Source organism: Hyla sarda, unplaced genomic scaffold, assembly GCF_029499605.1.
Source record: "Hyla sarda isolate aHylSar1 unplaced genomic scaffold, aHylSar1.hap1 scaffold_1499, whole genome shotgun sequence".
Classification (NCBI taxonomy): Eukaryota; Metazoa; Chordata; class Amphibia; order Anura; family Hylidae; genus Hyla; species Hyla sarda.
In genome coordinates this window covers 4,576-23,031 of record NW_026608133.1, presented here as the reverse complement: position 1 = coordinate 23,031, position 18,456 = coordinate 4,576, and the positions used below count along the sequence as shown (strand labels likewise).

Genomic DNA, 18,456 nt, shown 5'->3' with positions numbered 1-18,456 from the left:
ATTATACTGTAAGGACTGTTATACATTATACTGTAAGGACTGTTATATATTATACTGTAAGGACTGTTATACATTATACTGTAAGGACTGTTATATATTATACTGTAAGGACTGTTATACCATTATACTGTAAGGACTGTTATATATTATACTGTAAGGACTGTTATATATTATACTGTAAGGACTGTTATATATTATACTGTAAGGACTGTTATATATTATACTGTAAGGACTGTTATACATTATACTGTAAGGACTGTTATATATTATACTGTAAGGACTGTTATACATTATACTGTAAGGACTGTTATACCATTATACTGTAAGGACTGTTATATATTATACTGTAAGGACTGTTATACCATTATACTGTAAGGACTGTTATATATTATACTGTAAGGACTGTTATATACTATACTGTAAGGACTGTTATATATTATACTGTAAGGATTGTTATATATTATACTGTAAGGACTGTTATATATTATACTGTAAGGACTGTTATACCATTATACTGTAAGGACTGTTATATATTATACTGTAAGGACTGTTATATACTATACTGTAAGGACTGTTATATATTATACTGTAAGGACTGTTATACATTATACTGTAAGGACTGTTATGTATTATACTGTAAGGACTGTTATATATTATACTGTAAGGACTGTTATACCATTATACTGTAAGGACTGTTATACATTATACTGTAAGGACTGTTATACCATTATACTGTAAGGACTGTTATACATTATACTGTAAGGACTGTTATACCATTATACTGTAAGGACTGTTATATATTATACTGTAAGGACTGTTATACATTATACTGTAAGGACTGTTATATATTATACTGTAAGGACTGTTATACATTATACTGTAAGGACTGTTATATATTATACTGTAAGGACTGTTATACCATTATACTGTAAGGACTGTTATATATTATACTGTAAGGACTGTTATATACTATACTGTAAGGACTGTTATATATTATACTGTAAGGATTGTTATATATTATACTGTAAGGACTGTTATATATTATACTGTAAGGACTGTTATATATTATACTGTAAGGACTGTTATACCATTATACTGTAAGGACTGTTATATATTATACTGTAAGGACTGTTATATACTATACTGTAAGGACTGTTATATATTATACTGTAAGGACTGTTATACATTATACTGTAAGGACTGTTATACATTATACTGTAAGGACTGTTATATATTATACTGTAAGAACTGTTATACATTATACTGTAAGGACTGTTATATATTATACTGTAAGGACTGTTATACATTATACTGTAAGGACTGTTATATATTATACTGTAAGGACTGTTATATATTATACTGTAAGGACTGTTATACATTATACTGTAAGGACTGTTATATATTATACTGTAAGGACTGTTATATACTATACTGTAAGGACTGTTATATATTATACTGTAAGGACTGTTATACATTATACTGTAAGGACTGTTATACATTATACTGTAAGGTCTGTTATATATTATACTGTAAGGACTGTTATATATTATACTGTAAGGTCTGTTATATATTATACTGTAAGGACTGTTATATATTATACTGTAAGGACTGTTATACATTATACTGTAAGGACTGTTATACCATTATACTGTAAGGACTGTTATATATTATACTGTAAGGACTGTTATACCATTATACTGTAAGGACTGTTATACATTATACTGTAAGGACTGTTATACCATTATACTGTAAGGACTGTTATACATTATACTGTAAGGACTGTTATACCATTATACTGTAAGGACTGTTATATATTATACTGTAAGGACTGTTATACATTATACTGTAAGGACTGTTATATATTATACTGTAAGGACTGTTATATATTATACTGTAAGGACTGTTATATATTATACTGTAAGGACTGTTATTCATTATACTGTAAGGACTGTTATACCATTATACTGTAAGGACTGTTATATATTATACTGTAAGGACTGTTATATATTATACTGTAAGGACTGTTATACATTATACTGTAAGGACTGTTATACCATTATACTGTAAGGACTGTTATATATTATACTGTAAGGACTGTTATATATTATACTGTAAGGACTGTTATATATTATACTGTAAGGACTGTTATACCATTATACTGTAAGGACTGTTATATATTATACTGTAAGGACTGTTATACATTATACTGTAAGGACTGTTATACATTATACTGTAAGGACTGTTATATATTATACTGTAAGGACTGTTATACATTATACTGTAAGGACTGTTATATATTATACTGTAAGGACTGTTATACTATTATACTGTAAGGACTGTTATACCATTATACTGTAAGGACTGTTATATATTATACTGTAAGGACTGTTATATATTATACTGTAAGGACTGTTATACATTATACTGTAAGGACTGTTATATATTATACTGTAAGGACTGTTATACCATTATACTGTAAGGACTGTTATACATTATACTGTAAGGACTGTTATATATTATACTGTAAGGACTGTTATATATTATACTGTAAAGACTGTTATACCATTATACTGTAAGGACTGTTATACATTATACTGTAAGGACTGTTATATATTATACTGTAAGGACTGTTATACATTATACTGTAAGGACTGTTATATATTATACTGTAAGGACTGTTATATACTATACTGTAAGGACTGTTATATATTATACTGTAAGGACTGTTATATATTATACTGTAAGGACTGTTATATATTATACTGTAAGGACTGTTATACATTATACTGTAAGGACTGTTATATATTATACCGTAAGGACTGTTATACATTATACTGTAAGGACTGTTATATATTATACTGTATGGACTGTTATACCATTATACTGTAAGGACTGTTATATATTATACTGTAAGGACTGTTATATATTATACTGTAAGGACTGTTATACATTATACTGTAAGGACTGTTATATATAATATACTGTAAGGACTGTTATACATTATACTGTAAGGACTGTTATATATTATACTGTAAGGACTGTTATATATTATACTGTAAGGACTGTTATACATTATACTGTAAGGACTGTTATATATTATACTGTAAGGACTGTTATACCATTATACTGTAAGGACTGTTATACATTATACTGTAAGGACTGTTATATATTATACTGTAAGGACTGTTATATATTATACTGTAAGGACTGTTATATACTATACTGTAAGGACTGTTATATATTATACTGTAAGGACTGTTATATATTATACTGTAAGGACTGTTATATATTATACTGTAAAGACTGTTATACCATTATACTGTAAGGACTGTTATACATTATACTGTAAGGACTGTTATATATTATACTGTAAGGACTGTTATACATTATACTGTAAGGACTGTTATATATTATACTGTAAGGACTGTTATACATTATACTGTAAGGACTGTTATACATTATACTGTAAGGTCTGTTATATATTATAGTGTAAGGACTGTTATATATTATACTGTAAGGACTGTTATATATTATACTGTAAGGACTGTTATACCATTATACTGTAAGGACTGTTATATATTATACTGTAAGGACTGTTATATATTATAGTGTAAGGACTGTTATATATTATACTGTAAGGACTGTTATATATTATACTGTAAGGACTGTTATACATTATACTGTAAGGACTGTTATATATTATACTGTAAGGACTGTTATACATTATACTGTAAGGACTGTTATATATTATACTGTAAGGACTGTTATACCATTATACTGTAAGGACTGTTATACCATTATACTGTAAGGACTGTTATATATTATACTGTAAGGACTGTTATACCATTATACTGTAAGGACTGTTATACAATTATACTGTAAGGACTGTTATACCATTATACTGTAAGGACTGTTATACATTATACTGTAAGGACTGTTATATATTATACTGTAAGGACTGTTATATATTATACTGTAAGGACTGTTATACATTATACTGTAAGGACTGTTATATATTATACTGTAAGGACTGTTATACATTATACTGTAAGGACTGTTATATATTATACTGTAAGGACTGTTATACATTATACTGTAAGGACTGTTATATATTATACTGTAAGGACTGTTATACCATTATACTGTAAGGACTGTTACATATTATACTGTAAGGACTGTTATATATTATACTGTAAGGACTGTTATACATTATACTGTAAGGACTGTTATATACTATACTGTAAGGACTGTTCTATATTATACTGTAAGGACTGTTATACATTATACTGTAAGGACTGTTATATATTATACTGTAAGGACTGTTATATATTATACTGTAAGGACTGTTATACATTATACTGTAAGGACTGTTATATATTATACTGTAAGGACTGTTATACATTATACTGTAAGGACTGTTATATATTATACTGTAAGGACTGTTATACATTATACTGTAAGGACTGTTATATATTATACTGTAAGGACTGTTATACCATTATACTGTAAGGACTGTTACATATTATACTGTAAGGACTGTTATATATTATACTGTAAGGACTGTTATACATTATACTGTAAGGACTGTTATATACTATACTGTAAGGACTGTTCTATATTATACTGTAAGGACTGTTATACTATTATACTGTAAGGGCTGTTATATATTATACTGTAAGGACTGTTATATATTATACTGTAAGGACTGTTATATACTATACTGTAAGGACTGTTATACCATTATACTGTAAGGACTGTTATATATTATACTGTAAGGACTGTTATACCATTATACTGTAAGGACTGTTATATATTATACTGTAAGGACTGTTATATATTATACTGTAAGGACTGTTATACCATTATACTGTAAGGACTGTTATACCATTATACTGTAAGGACTGTTATATATTATACTGTAAGGACTGTTATACATTATACTGTAAGGACTGTTATACATTATACTGTAAGGACTGTTATATATTATACTGTAAGGTCTGTTATATATTATACTGTAAGGACTGTTATATATTATACTGTAAGGACTGTTATATACTATACTGTAAGGACTGTTATACCATTATACTGTAAGGACTGTTATATATTATACTGTAAGGACTGTTATACCATTATACTGTAAGGACTGTTATATATTATACTGTAAGGACTGTTATACCATTATACTGTAAGGACTGTTATATATTATACTGTAAGGACTGTTATATCATTATACTGTAAGGACTGTTATATACTATACTGTAAGGACTGTTATATATTATACTGTAAGGACTGTTATATACTATACTGTAAGGACTGTTATATATTATACTGTAAGGACTGTTATACATTATACTGTAAGGACTGTTATATATTATACTGTAAGGACTGTTATATCATTATACTGTAAGGACTGTTATACATTATACTGTAAGGACTGTTATATATTATACTGTAAGGACTGTTATATCATTATACTGTAAGGACTGTTATATACTATACTGTAAGGACTGTTATATATTATACTGTAAGGACTGTTATACCATTATACTGTAAGGACTGTTATATATTATACTGTAAGGACTGTTATATCATTATACTGTAAGGACTGTTATATATTATACTGTAAGGACTGTTATACATTATACTGTAAGGACTGTTATATATTATACTGTAAGGACTGTTATACCATTAAACTTTAAGGACTGTTATATATTATACTGTAAGGACTGTTATATATTATACTGTAAGGACTGTTATACATTATACTGTAAGGACTATTATATAATATACTGTAAGGACTGTTATATATTATACTGTAAGGACTGTTACATATTATACTGTAAGGACTGTTATACCATTATACTGTAAGGACTGTTATATATTATACTGTAAGGACTGTTATACTATTATACTGTAAGGACTGTTATATATTATACTGTAAGGACTGTTATACCATTATACTGTAAGGACTGTTATATATTATACTGTAAGGACTGTTATACTATTATACTGTAAGGACTGTTATATATTATACTGTAAGGACTGTTATATATTATACTGTAAGGACTGTTATACATTATACTGTAAGGACTGTTATATATTATACTGTAAGGACTGTTATATACTATACTGTAAGGACTGTTATATATTATACTGTAAGGACTGTTATGTATTATACTGTAAGGACTGTTATATATTATACTGTAAGGACTGTTATACTATTATACTGTAAGGACTGTTATATATTATACTGTAAGGACTGTTATACATTATACTGTAAGGACTGTTATATATTATACTGTAAGGACTGTTATATACTATACTGTAAGGACTGTTATATATTATACTGTAAGGACTGTTATATATTATACTGTAAGGACTGTTATATATTATACTGTAAGGACTGTTATACATTATACTGTAAGGACTGTTATATATTATACTGTAAGGACTGTTATACATTATACTGTAAGGACTGTTATACCATTATACTGTAAGGACTGTTATATATTATACTGTAAGGACTGTTATATATTATACTGTAAGGACTGTTGTACCATTATACTGTAAGGACTGTTATATATTATACTGTAAGGACTGTTATACCATTATACTGTAAGGACTGTTATATATTATACTGTAAGGACTGTTATACATTATACTGTAAGGACTGTTATATATTATACTATAAGGACTGTTATATATTATACTGTAAGGACTGTTATACCATTATACTGTAAGGACTGTTATATATTATACTGTAAGGACTGTTATACATTATACTGTAAGGACTGTTATATATTATACTGTAAGGACTGTTATACCATTATACTGTAAGGACTGTTATACATTATACTGTAAGGACTGTTATACCATTATACTGTAAGGACTGTTATACCATTATACTGTAAGGACTGTTATACCATTATACTGTAAGGACTGTTATATATTATACTGTAAGGACTGTTATACCATTATACTGTAAGGACTGTTATACCATTATACTGTAAGGACTGTTATATATTATACTGTAAGGACTGTTATATCATTATACTGTAAGGACTGTTGTACCATTATAATGTAAGGACTGTTATATATTATACCGTAAGGACTGTTATACCATTATAATGTAAGGACTGTTATATATTATACTGTAAGGACTGTTATACATTATACTGTAAGGACTGTTATGTATTATACTGTAAGGACTGTTATATCATTATACTGTAAGGACTGTTATATATTATACTGTAAGGACTGTTATATATTATACTGTAAGGACTGTTATACATTATACTGTAAGGACTGTTATATATTATACTGTAAGGACTGTTATATATTATACTGTAAGGACTGTTATATATTATACTGTAAGGACTGTTATATATTATACTGTAAGGACTGTTATACATTATACTGTAAGGACTGTTATATATTATACTGTAAGGACTGTTATATATTATACTGTAAGGACTGTTATACATTATACTGTAAGGACTGTTATACCATTATACTGTAAGGACTGTTATATATTATACTGTAAGGACTGTTATATATTATACTGTAAGGACTGTTATACCATTATACTGTAAGGACTGTTATATATTATACTGTAAGGACTGTTATACATTATACTGTAAGGACTGTTATATATTATACTGTAAGGACTGTTATACATTATACTGTAAGGACTGTTATATATTATACTGTAAGGACTGTTATACATTATACTGTAAGGACTGTTATATATTATACTGTAAGGACTGTTATACATTATACTGTAAGGACTGTTATATATTATACTGTAAGGACTGTTATACATTATACTGTAAGGACTGTTATATATTATACTGTAAGGACTGTTATACATTATACTGTAAGGACTGTTATACCATTATACTGTAAGGACTGTTATATATTATACTGTAAGGACTGTTATACCATTATACTGTAAGGACTGTTATATATTATACTGTAAGGACTGTTATATATTATACTGTAAGGACTGTTATATATTATACTGTAAGGACTGTTATATATTATACTGTAAGGACTGTTATACATTATACTGTAAGGACTGTTATATATTATACTGTAAGGACTGTTATACATTATACTGTAAGGACTTTCTTTTTGTTTTCTGAACTTGTCTTGCTGAACTTTTTTATATATTTTTCTGTCATTTGTTTCTTTTATACCTAGCACTGTAATCACTTATATGGTCTGTAGTAGTAATGATTGGGGGTTGTTGTCAGTCACCTGATATCACTGCACTGTAATCACTTATATGGTCTGTGGTGGTAATGACCATGGTTATGGTATTGTGGTATTATTTAGGGGTGTCAATAGTTATAACTGCACTGTAATCTCTTATATGGTCTGTGATGGAAATGAGATCTTCCTAATCACAAGGGACAGGCTGACAAAATAATAGCTGTTAAAGGGGTATTCCCATTCCACATGTGGGGTATGTTATATACAACAGTGGGAGAATATTGAAGAAAGAGGCCAGGTGTGGTTAGGGGTGTGTCTGAGGGCATGGTCAGGGCTGTGGCAGGGGTGTGGTTAGGAATGTGTCCAAGGGTGTGGTTAGGGAAATGGCTGGGCATGGTCAGGGCTGTGGCAGGGGTGTGGTTAGGGCCGTGGCTGGGGCGTGGTTAGGGGTGTGTCTGAGGGCATGGTCAGGGGTGTGGTTAGGGCCGTAGCTGGGGCGTGGTTAGGGGTGTGTCTGAGGGCATGGACAGGGTTGTGGCAGGGGTGTGGTTAGGGCCATGGCTGGGGCGTGGTTAGGGGTGTGTCTGAGGGCATGGTCAGGGCTGTGGCTGAGGGCGTGGTTAGGGCAATAGCTGGGTGTGGTTAGGGCAATAGCTGGGGCATGGTCAAGGTCATGGTTGGGGTGTGGTTAGGGATGTATCAGAGGGTGTGGCTGGGGCATGATTAGGGTGTGTCCGAGGGCGTGGTTAGGGCAATAGCTGGGTATGGTTAGGGCAATAGCTGGGGCATGGTCAGGGTCATGGTTGGGCTGTGGTTAGGGATGTTTCAGAGGGTGTGGCTGGGGCATGGTCAGGGTCATGGTTGGGGTGTGGTTAGGGATGTATCAGAGGGTGTGGCTGGGGCATGGTAAGGGTGTGTCTGAGGGTGTGGTTAGGGCAATAGCTGGGTGTGGTCAGGGTCATGGTTGGGGTGTGGTTAGGGATGTATCAGAGGGTGTGGCTGGGGCATGGTTAGGGTGTGTCTGAGGGTGTGGTTAGGGCAATAGCTGGGGCATGGTCAGGGTCATAGTTGGGGTGTGGTTAGGGATGTATCAGAGGGTGTGGCTGGGTCATGGTTAGGGTGTGTCTGAGGGCGTGGTTAGGGCAATAGCTGGGTGTGGTTAGGGCAATAGCTGGGTGTGGTTAGGGCAATAGCTGGGGCATGGTCAGTCTCATGGTTGGGGTGTGGTTAGGGATGTATCAGAGGGTGTGGCTGGGGCATGGTTAGGGTGTGTCTGAGGGCGTGGTTAGGGAAATAGCTGGGTGTGGTTAGGGCAATAGCTGGGGCATGGTCAGGGTCATAGTTGGGGTGTGGTTAGGGATGTATCAGAGGGTGTGGCTGGGTCATGGTTAGGGTGTGTCTGAGGGCGTGGTTAGGGCAATAGCTGGGTGTGGTTAGGGCAATAGCTGGGTGTGGTCAGGGTCATGGTTGGGGTGTGGTTAGGGATGTATCAGAGGGTGTGGCTGGGTCATGGTTAGGGTGTGTCTGAGGGCGTGGTTAGGGCAATAGCTGGGTGTGGTTAGGGCAATAGCTGGGTGTGGTTAGGGCAATAGCTGGGGCATGGTCAGTCTCATGGTTGGGGTGTGGTTAGGGATGTATCAGAGGGTGTGGCTGGGGCATGGTTAGGGTGTGTCTGAGGGCGTGGTTAGGGAAATAGCTGGGTGTGGTTAGGGCAATAGCTGGGGCATGGTCAGGGTCATGGTTGGGCTGTGGTTAGGGATGTTTCAGAGGGTGTGGCTGGGGCATGGTCAGGGTCATGGTTGGGGTGTGGTTAGGGATGTATCAGAGGGTGTGGCTGGGGCATGGTTAGGGTGCGTCTGAGGGTGTGGTTAGGGCAATAGCTGGGTGTGGTCAGGGTCATGGTTGGGGTGTGGTTAGGGATGTATCAGAGGGTGTGGCTGGGGCATGGTTAGGGTGCGTCTGAGGGTGTGGTTAGGGCAATAGCTGGGGCATGGTCAGGGTCATGGTTGGGGTGTGGTTAGGGATGTATCAGAGGGTGTGGCTGGGGCATGGTTAGGGTGTGTCTGAGGGTGTGGTTAGGGCAATAGCTGGGTGTGGTTAGGGCAATAGCTGGGTGTGGTTAGGGCAATAGCTGGGGCATGGTCAGGGTCATGGTTGGGGTGTGGTTAGGGATGTATCAGAGGGTGTTGCTGGGGCATGGTTAGGGTGTGTCTGAGGGCGTGGTTAGGGCAATAGCTGGGGCATGGTCAGGGTCACGGTTGGGGTGTGGTTAGGGATGTATCAGAGGGTGTGGCTGGGGCATGGTTAGGGTGTGTCTGAGGGCGTGGTTAGGGCAATAGCTGGGGCATGGTCAGGGTCACGGTTGGGGTGTGGTTAGGGATGTATCAGAGGGTGTGGTCAGGGTCATGGTTGGGGTGTGGTTAGGGATGTATCAGAGGGTGTGGCTGGGGCATGGTTAGGGTGTGTCTGAGGGTGTGGTTAGGGCAATTGCTGGGTGTGATCAGGGTCATGGTTGGGGTGTGGTTAGGGATGTATCAGAGGGTGTGGCTAGGGCATGGTTAGGGTGTGTCTGAGGGCGTGGTTAGGGCAATATCTGGGTGTGGTCAGGGTCATGGTTGGGGTGTGGTTAGGGATGTATCAGAGGGTGTGGCTAGGGCATGGTTAGGGTGTGTCTGAGGGTGTGGTTAGGGCAATAGCTGGGTGTGATCAGGGTCATGGTTGGGGTGTGGTTAGGGATGTATCAGAGGGTGTGGCTAGGGCATGGTTAGGGTGTGTCTGAGGGCGTGGTTAGGGCAATATCTGGGTGTGGTCAGGGTCATGGTTGGGGTGTGGTTAGGGATGTATCAGAGGGTGTGGCTAGGGCATGGTTAGGGTGTGTCTGAAGGCATGAATGGGTTGTGGTTGGGACATGGTTAAGGCTTTTTGGTGTATCAGAACTGGCAGACAGGTGACATGCTATAACATTAGCATCGGAGTGCCCCTTTAGAGTCAGAGGGGGTGACAGATATACCACAGTATACAGCTGTGCACCTTTTTGCCCCTATTCCTATATACACAGAGTGTGGCTCAATGCTAAGCAGCTGGACTACGGATAAAACCTGCATGAGGGACCCGAGTCCTAATAGACATGAAACGCGCGGTGCCACAGGCCTCACCAATGTATTTTTCGGATTGGTCGGTTTGTCCTCCAGTCACAATCTTCCCACAGGTGAGTAGGGCGGAGACCCGCTTAAAGTGCCCCTCACTGATGATTCGCCCCAGGTCTGGGGACAGTTTGGGGTCTTCTCCATAGAACTCGTGGACAGTGGTCTGCAGGGCACTCAGCAGTTTCTCCTTGATGTTGTCGGAGCACAGAACGTAGTCGGGGGCCAGGCAGGTCTGACCGGCGTTAAAGAAACGGGCCCACGCGATCCGCTGCGCCGCATTCTTAATGTCACAGTCATCATGGACATAACACGGGTTCTTCCCACCGAGCTCCAGGGTCACCGGGGTCAAGTGCTTGGCTGCGGCCGTCATTATAATCCGACCCACATGGGGGTTACCTGGAGGAGCATAGAAGATATGGGGACGTCATGTGACTGAATGCGCCTCAAAAAGGTGTCCCCCGGGCAGCACAGAAGGTAGGAACCAAGGTTTGGAGACAGAAAGACCAGGGAAACAGACAGAGAGAACTCCTTAGAGGGGAGGAAGAGGAGGCAAAGGAGGAGGAAGAGAAGGAAAAGGGGGCAGAGAAGGAGGAGGAGGAGGAAGAGAAGGAAAAGGGGACAGAGAAGGAGGAGGAGAAGGAAAGGGGGGCAGAGAAGGAGCAGGAGAAGGAAAGGGGGGCAGAGAAGGAGCAGGAGAAGGAGCAGGAGAAGCAAAGGGGGGCAGAGAAGGAGGAGGAGAAGGAGGAAAGGGGGGCAGAGAAGGAGGAGGAAAGGAAGGAGGAAAGGGGGCAGAGAAGGAGGAGGAAAGGGAGGCAGAGAAGGAGGAGGAGGAAAGGGAGGCAGAGAAGGAGGAGGAGACGGAGGCAGAGGAGACAAAGGAGGAGGAAGAGAAGGAAAGGGAGGCAGAGAAGGAGGAGGAGAAGGAGCAGGAGAAGGAAAGGGAGGCAGAGAAGGAGGAGGAGACGGAGGCAGAGGAGACAGAGGAGGAGGAAAGGGAGGCAGAGAAGGAGGGGGAGAAGGAGGAGGAGACAGAGGAGGAGGAAAGGGAGGCAGAGAAGGAGGAGGAGAAGGAGGAGGAAAGGGAGGCAGAGAAGGAGGAGGAGAAGGAGCAGGAGAAGGAAAGGGGGGAAGAGAAGGCAAAGGAGGAGGAAGAGAAGGAAAGGGAGGCAGAGAAGGAGGAGGAGAAGAAGGAGGAAAGGGGGGCAGAGAAGGAGGAGGAGAAGGAGCAGGAGAAGGAAAGGGAGGCAGAGAAGGAGGAGGAGAAGGAGGAGGAAAGGGAGGCAGAGAAGGAGGAGGAGATGGAGGCAGAGGAGACAGAGGAGGAGGAAAGGGAGACAGAGAAGGAGGAGGAGAAGGAGGAGGAGACAGAGGAGGAGGAAAGGGAGGCAGAGAAGGAGGAGGAGAAGGAGGAGGAAAGGGAGGCAGAGAAGGAGGAGGAGGAAAGGGAGGCAGAGAAGGAGGAGGAGAAGGAGGAGGAAAGGGAGGCAGAGAAGGAGGAGGAGGAAAGGGAGGCAGAGAAGGAGGAGGAGACGGAGGCAGAGGAGACAAAGGAGGAGGAAAGGGTGGCAGAGAAGGAGGAGGAGACGGAGGCAGAGGAGACAGAGGAGGAGGAAAGGGAGGCAGAGAAGGAGGAGGAGAAGGAGGAGGAGACGGAGGCAGAGGAGACAGAGGAGGAAAGGGAGGCAGAGAAGGAGGAGGAGAAGGAGGAGGAAAGGGGGACAGAGGAGGCAAAGGAGGAGGAAGAGAAGGAAAGGGAGGCAGAGAAGGAGGAGGAGAAGAAGGAGGAAAGGGGCAGAGAAGGAAGAGGAGGAAAGGGAGGCAGAGAAGGAGGAGGAGACGGAGGCAGAGGAGACGGAGGCAGAGGAGACAAAGGAGGAGGAAGAGAAGGAAAGGGAGGCAGAGAAGGAGGAGGAGAAGGAGAAGGAGCAGGAGAAGGAAAGGGAGGCAGAGAAGGAGGAGGAGAAGGAGGAGGAAAGGGAGGCAGAGAAGGAGGAGGAGAAGGAGCAGGAGAAGGAAAGGGAGGCAGAGAAGGAGGAGGAGAAGGAGGAGGAAAGGGAGGCAGAGAAGGAGGAGGAGGAAAGGGAGGAGGAAAGGGGGGCAGAGAAGGAGGAGGAGAAGGAGGAGGAAAGGGAGGCAGAGAAGGAGGAGGAGGAAAGGAAGGAGGAAAGGGAGGCAGAGAAGGAGGAGGAGACGGAGGCAGAGGAGACAAAGGAGGAGACAGGAACCAAGGTGTGGAGACAGAAAGACAGGGGAAACAGACAGAGAGAACTCCTGAGAGGGGAGGAAGAGGAGGCAAAGGAGGAGGAAGAGAAGGAAAGGGAGGCAGAGAAGGAGGAGGAGGAAAGGGAGGAAGAAAAGGGAAGCAGAGAAGGAGGAGGATACTGAGGCAAAGGAGGAGGAAAGGGAGGCAGAGAAGGAGAAGGAGGAGGAGGAAAGGGAGGAGGAAAGGGAGGCAGAGAAGGAGGAGGAGACGGAGGCAAAGGAGGCGGAAAGGGGGGCAGAGAGGAAGGAGGAGAAGGAGGATGAGGAGACAAAGGAGGAGGAAAGGGAGGCGGAGGAGGAAGCAAAGGAGGAGGAAAAGGAGGCATAGGAGACAAAGGAGGAGGAAAGGGAGGCAGAGAAGGAGGAGGAGGCAAAGGAGGAGGAAAGGGAGGCAGAGAAGGAGGAGGAGAAGGAGGCAAAGGAGGAGGAAAGGGAGGCAGAGAAGGAGGAGGAGAAGGAGGCAAAGGAGGACGAAAGGGAGGCAGAGAAGGAGGAGGAGAAGGAGGCAAAGGAGGAGGAAAGGGAGGCAGAGAAGGAAGAGGAGAGGAGAAGGAGGCAAAGGAGGAGGAAAGGGAGGCAGAGAAGGAAGAGGAGAGGAGAAGGAGGCAAAGGAGGAGGAAAGGGAGGCAGAGAAGGAGGAGGAGAAGGAGGCAGAGGAGACAAAGGAGGAGGAAAGGAAGGCAGAGAAGGAGGAGGAGAAGGAGGCAAAGGAGGAGGCAGGAACCAAGGTGTGGAGACATAAAGACAGGGGAATTGACAGGGAAGACTACTGAGAGGGGAGGCAGAAGAGACAAAGGAGGAGGAAGCAGAGAAGGCAGAGGGGGCAAAGGAGTAGGAAGAGACAGGGAATGCAAGGAAGGCAAAGGAGGAGGGGGAGGAGCCAGAGGAGGAGGCAGAGGAGGCTGAGTATGAGAGGGCAGAGGGGGCAAAGGGGGAGGAGGCAGAGGAGGCTGAGTACGAGAGGGAAGAAGAGCAGAGGGGGCAAAGGGGGAGGAGGCAGAGGAGGCTGAGTACGAGAGGGAAGAAGAGCAGAGGGGGCAAAGGGGGAGGAGGCAGAGGAGGCTGAGTACGAGAGGGAAGAAGAGCAGAGGGGGCAAAGGGGGAGGAGGCAGAGGAGGCTGAGTACGAGAGGGAAGAAGAGCAGAGGGGGCAAAGGGGGAGGAGGCAGAGGAGGCTGAGTACGAGAGGGAAGAAGAGCAGAGGGGGCAAAGGGGGAGGAGGCAGAGGAGGCTGAGTACGAGAGGGAAGAAGAGCAGAGGGGGCAAAGGGGGAGGAGGAGCAAGGGAAGGCCGGGGAGGCTGAGTAGGAGGAGGCAGAGAGGGAAGAGGATACAGGGGAGGCAGAGGAAGCAAAGGAGGAGGAGGCAGAGGTAGGAGGGGAGACAGAGGAGTCATCTTCTTAGAGTTTCCCCAAGTTTTGTTGATTTACCTGTAAAGAAAATATAATCAAACTTGTTTTCCAGAAGACGTGTTGTGTCGTCCACCCCGCCGCGGATCACAGCGAAACAGTCCTGCCAAGAAAGAGAGGCCCTAAGAAATCCGACACCAGCAGGTGGCGCTAGGGAGTCATCTGCCCCTGCAGAATATACAGAAATCAGCACCTAGTGGAGGGCCCATGGCCTCTGCTCATAGTGTTAGTCACTGACTATAGCCCATGAAGACTGATCGCGCTCCTGTAATATCCCACACTGGACATGGGGGGTGATGGGGACAGAAGCAGAACCAGACTCCTCCCCCTGCTACTGGGCCTGAAGGGTTAGGGTCAGGGTTATGGTTAGTTTTAGGGTTACTGTTAGGATCAGTGTTACGGTAAGGATTACTGTTAGGATCAGTGTTACGGTTAGGATCAGTGTTACAGTTAGGATCAGTGTTACGGTTAGGATCAGTGTTACAGTTAGGATCAGTGTTACTGTTAGGATCAGTGTTACTGTTAGGATCAGTGTTACAGTTAGGATCAGTGTTACAGTTAGGATCAGTGTTACGGTTAGGATCAGTGTTACGGTTAGGATCAGTGTTACAGTTAGGGTTACTATTAGGATCAGTGTTACTGTTAGGATCAGTGTTACAGTTAGGATCAGTGTTACAGTTAGGATCAGTGTTACAGTTAGGATCAGTGTTACAGTTAGGATCAGTGTTACGGTTAGGATCAGTGTTACAGTTAGGATCAGTGTTACAGTTAGGATCAGTGTTACAGTTAGGATCAGTGTTACGGTTAGGATCAGTGTTACAGTTAGGGTTACTATTAGGATCAGTGTTACTGTTAGGATCAGTGTTACAGTTAGGATCAGTGTTACAGTTAGGATCAGTGTTACAGTTAGGATCAGTGTTACAGTTAGGGTTACTATTAGGATCAGTGTTACAGTTAGGATCAGTGTTACAGTTAGGATCAGTGTTACAGTTAGGGTTACTATTAGGATCAGTGTTACGGTTAGGATTACTGTTAGGATCAGTGTTACGGTAAGGATTACTGTTAGGATCAGTGTTACGGTTAGGGTCAGGGTTATGGTTAGTTTTAGGGTTACTGTTAGGATCAGTGTTACGGTTAGGATCAGTGTTACGGTTAGGGTTACAGTTAGGGTCAGGGTTATGGTTAGTTTTAGGGTTACTGTTAGGATCAGTGTTACGGTAAGGATTACTGTTAGGATCAGTGTTACGGTAAGGATTACTGTTAGGATCAGTGTTACGGTAAGGATTACTGTTAGGATCAGTGTTACGGTTAGGGTCAGGGTTATGGTTAGTTTTAGGGTTACGGTTAGGATCAGTATTACAGTAAGGATTACTGTTAGGATCAGTGTTACGGTTAGGATCAGTGTTACAGTTAGGATCAGTGTTACAGTTAGGATCAGTGTTACAGTTAGGATCAGTGTTACAGTTAGGGTTACTGTTAGGATCAGTGTTACGGTTAGGATCAGTGTTACAGTTAGGGTTACTGTTAGGATCAGTGTTACGGTTAGGGTTACAGTTAGGGTCAGGGTTATGGTTAGTTTTAGGGTTACTGTTAGGATCAGTGTTACGGTAAGGATTACTGTTAGGATCAGTGTTACGGTAAGGATTACTGTTAGGATCAGTGTTACGGTTAGGGTCAGGGTTATGGTTAGTTTTAGGGTTACTGTTAGGATCAGTGTTACGGTTAGGATCAGTGTTACGGTTAGGGTTACAGTTAGGGTCAGGGTTATGGTTAGTTTTAGGGTTACTGTTAGGATCAGTGTTACGGTAAGGATTACTGTTAGGATCAGTGTTACGATAAGGATTACTGTTAGGATCAGTGTTACGGTTAGGGTCAGGGTTATGGTTAGTTTTAGGGTTACTGTTAGGATCAGTGTTACGGTAAGGATTACTGTTAGGATCAGTGTTACGGTAAGGATTACTGTTAGGATCAGTGTTACGGTTAGGGTCAGGGTTATGGTTAGTTTTAGGGTTACTGTTAGGATCAGTATTACAGTAAGGATTACTGTTAGGATCAGTGTTACGGTTAGGATCAGTGTTACAGTTAGGATCAGTGTTACAGTTAGGATCAGTGTTACAGTTAGGATCAGTGTTACAGTTAGGATCAGTGTTACAGTTAGGGTTACTGTTAGGATCAGTGTTACGGTTAGGATCAGTGTTACGGTTAGGATCAGTGTTACAGTTAGGGTTACTGTTAGGATCAGTGTTACGGTTAGGGTTACAGTTAGGGTCAGGGTTATGGTTAGTTTTAGGGTTACTGTTAGGATCAGTGTTACGGTAAGGATTACTGTTAGGATCAGTGTTACGGTTAGGGTCAGGGTTATGGTTAGTTTTAGGGTTACTGTTAGGATCAGTATTACAGTAAGGATTACTGTTAGGATCAGTGTTACGGTAAGGATTACTGTTAGGATCAGTGTTACGGTAAGGATTACTGTTAGGATCAGTGTTACGGTAAGGATTACTGTTAGGATCAGTGTTACTGTTAGGGTTACAGTTAGGGTCAGGGTTAGGCCTATAGACCCAGCTGTGGGGCCAATAGCCCCGGGTCTCGGGCTGCTGCTGTCTTAAAGCAGCGGTGGCATTAGTAAAAAGTGTATTCTACCCCTCCTTTAAGAGACCGTCTCGCCCGCTGCTGCTACTGAGAATACAGGACACTCTGCCCAGGCAGACAGCGCTGCTTTCTACTGTATGTGCGGCTCACGTGTATACAGTAGAATGCCTACTTTCTGTGTAAGCTGCATCTGCACCTACACAGAGAGGAGACGTGACCTCCGCCGCCATGCACCACAGGCGCCAATGACCACTGTGGGGGAACCCTGCTGCCTACACCCACTGTGGGGGAACTCTGCTGCCTACACCCACTGTGGGGGAACTCTGCTGCCTACACCCACTGTGGGGGAACTCTGCTGCCTACACCCACTGTGGGGGAACTCTGCTGCCTACACCCACTGTGGGGGAACTCTGCTGCCTACACCCACTGTGGGGGAACTCTGCTGCCTACACCCACTGTGGGGGAACTCTGCTGCCTACACCCACTATGGGGGAACTCTGCTGCCTACACCCACTGTGGGGGAACTCTGCTGCCTACACCCACTGTGGGGGAACTCTGCTGCCTACACCCACTGTGGGGGAACTCTGCTGCCTACACCCACTGGCTACCTACTTGACTAACTACATGGCTAACTAACCTTTTTATACCTAACCTATTATATGGATGCCTAACTACTTACCTTACCTACATACCTTGCTATCTAAATACCTACATATCTGGCTACCTAACTACCTACCTACATATCTTGCCACCTACCAACATACCTGGCTATCTAACTACATATCTGGCTTCCTTATCTACCTACCTAGTTAACTATTTACCTGGCTACCTACCTACC

At 41.5% G+C, this 18,456-nt stretch overlaps 1 protein-coding gene across 1 annotated transcript in view; it reads right to left on the bottom strand.

The window, feature by feature from the left end:
- The window catches only part of LOC130308856 (aldehyde dehydrogenase family 3 member B1-like), a 44,329-nt gene extending 28,976 nt beyond the window's left edge, over nt 1-15,353 (bottom strand). The window contains exons 1-2 of the mRNA XM_056552277.1: nt 15,051-15,353; nt 11,370-11,756 (exon numbers count right to left, since the gene is read on the bottom strand). Coding sequence (XP_056408252.1) covers nt 11,370-11,730 — 361 coding nt within the window. The 5' untranslated portion in view covers nt 11,731-11,756; nt 15,051-15,353. The remainder of the gene's footprint in view (nt 1-11,369; nt 11,757-15,050) is intronic.
- Between the last annotated feature and the right edge of the window lie 3,103 nt (nt 15,354-18,456).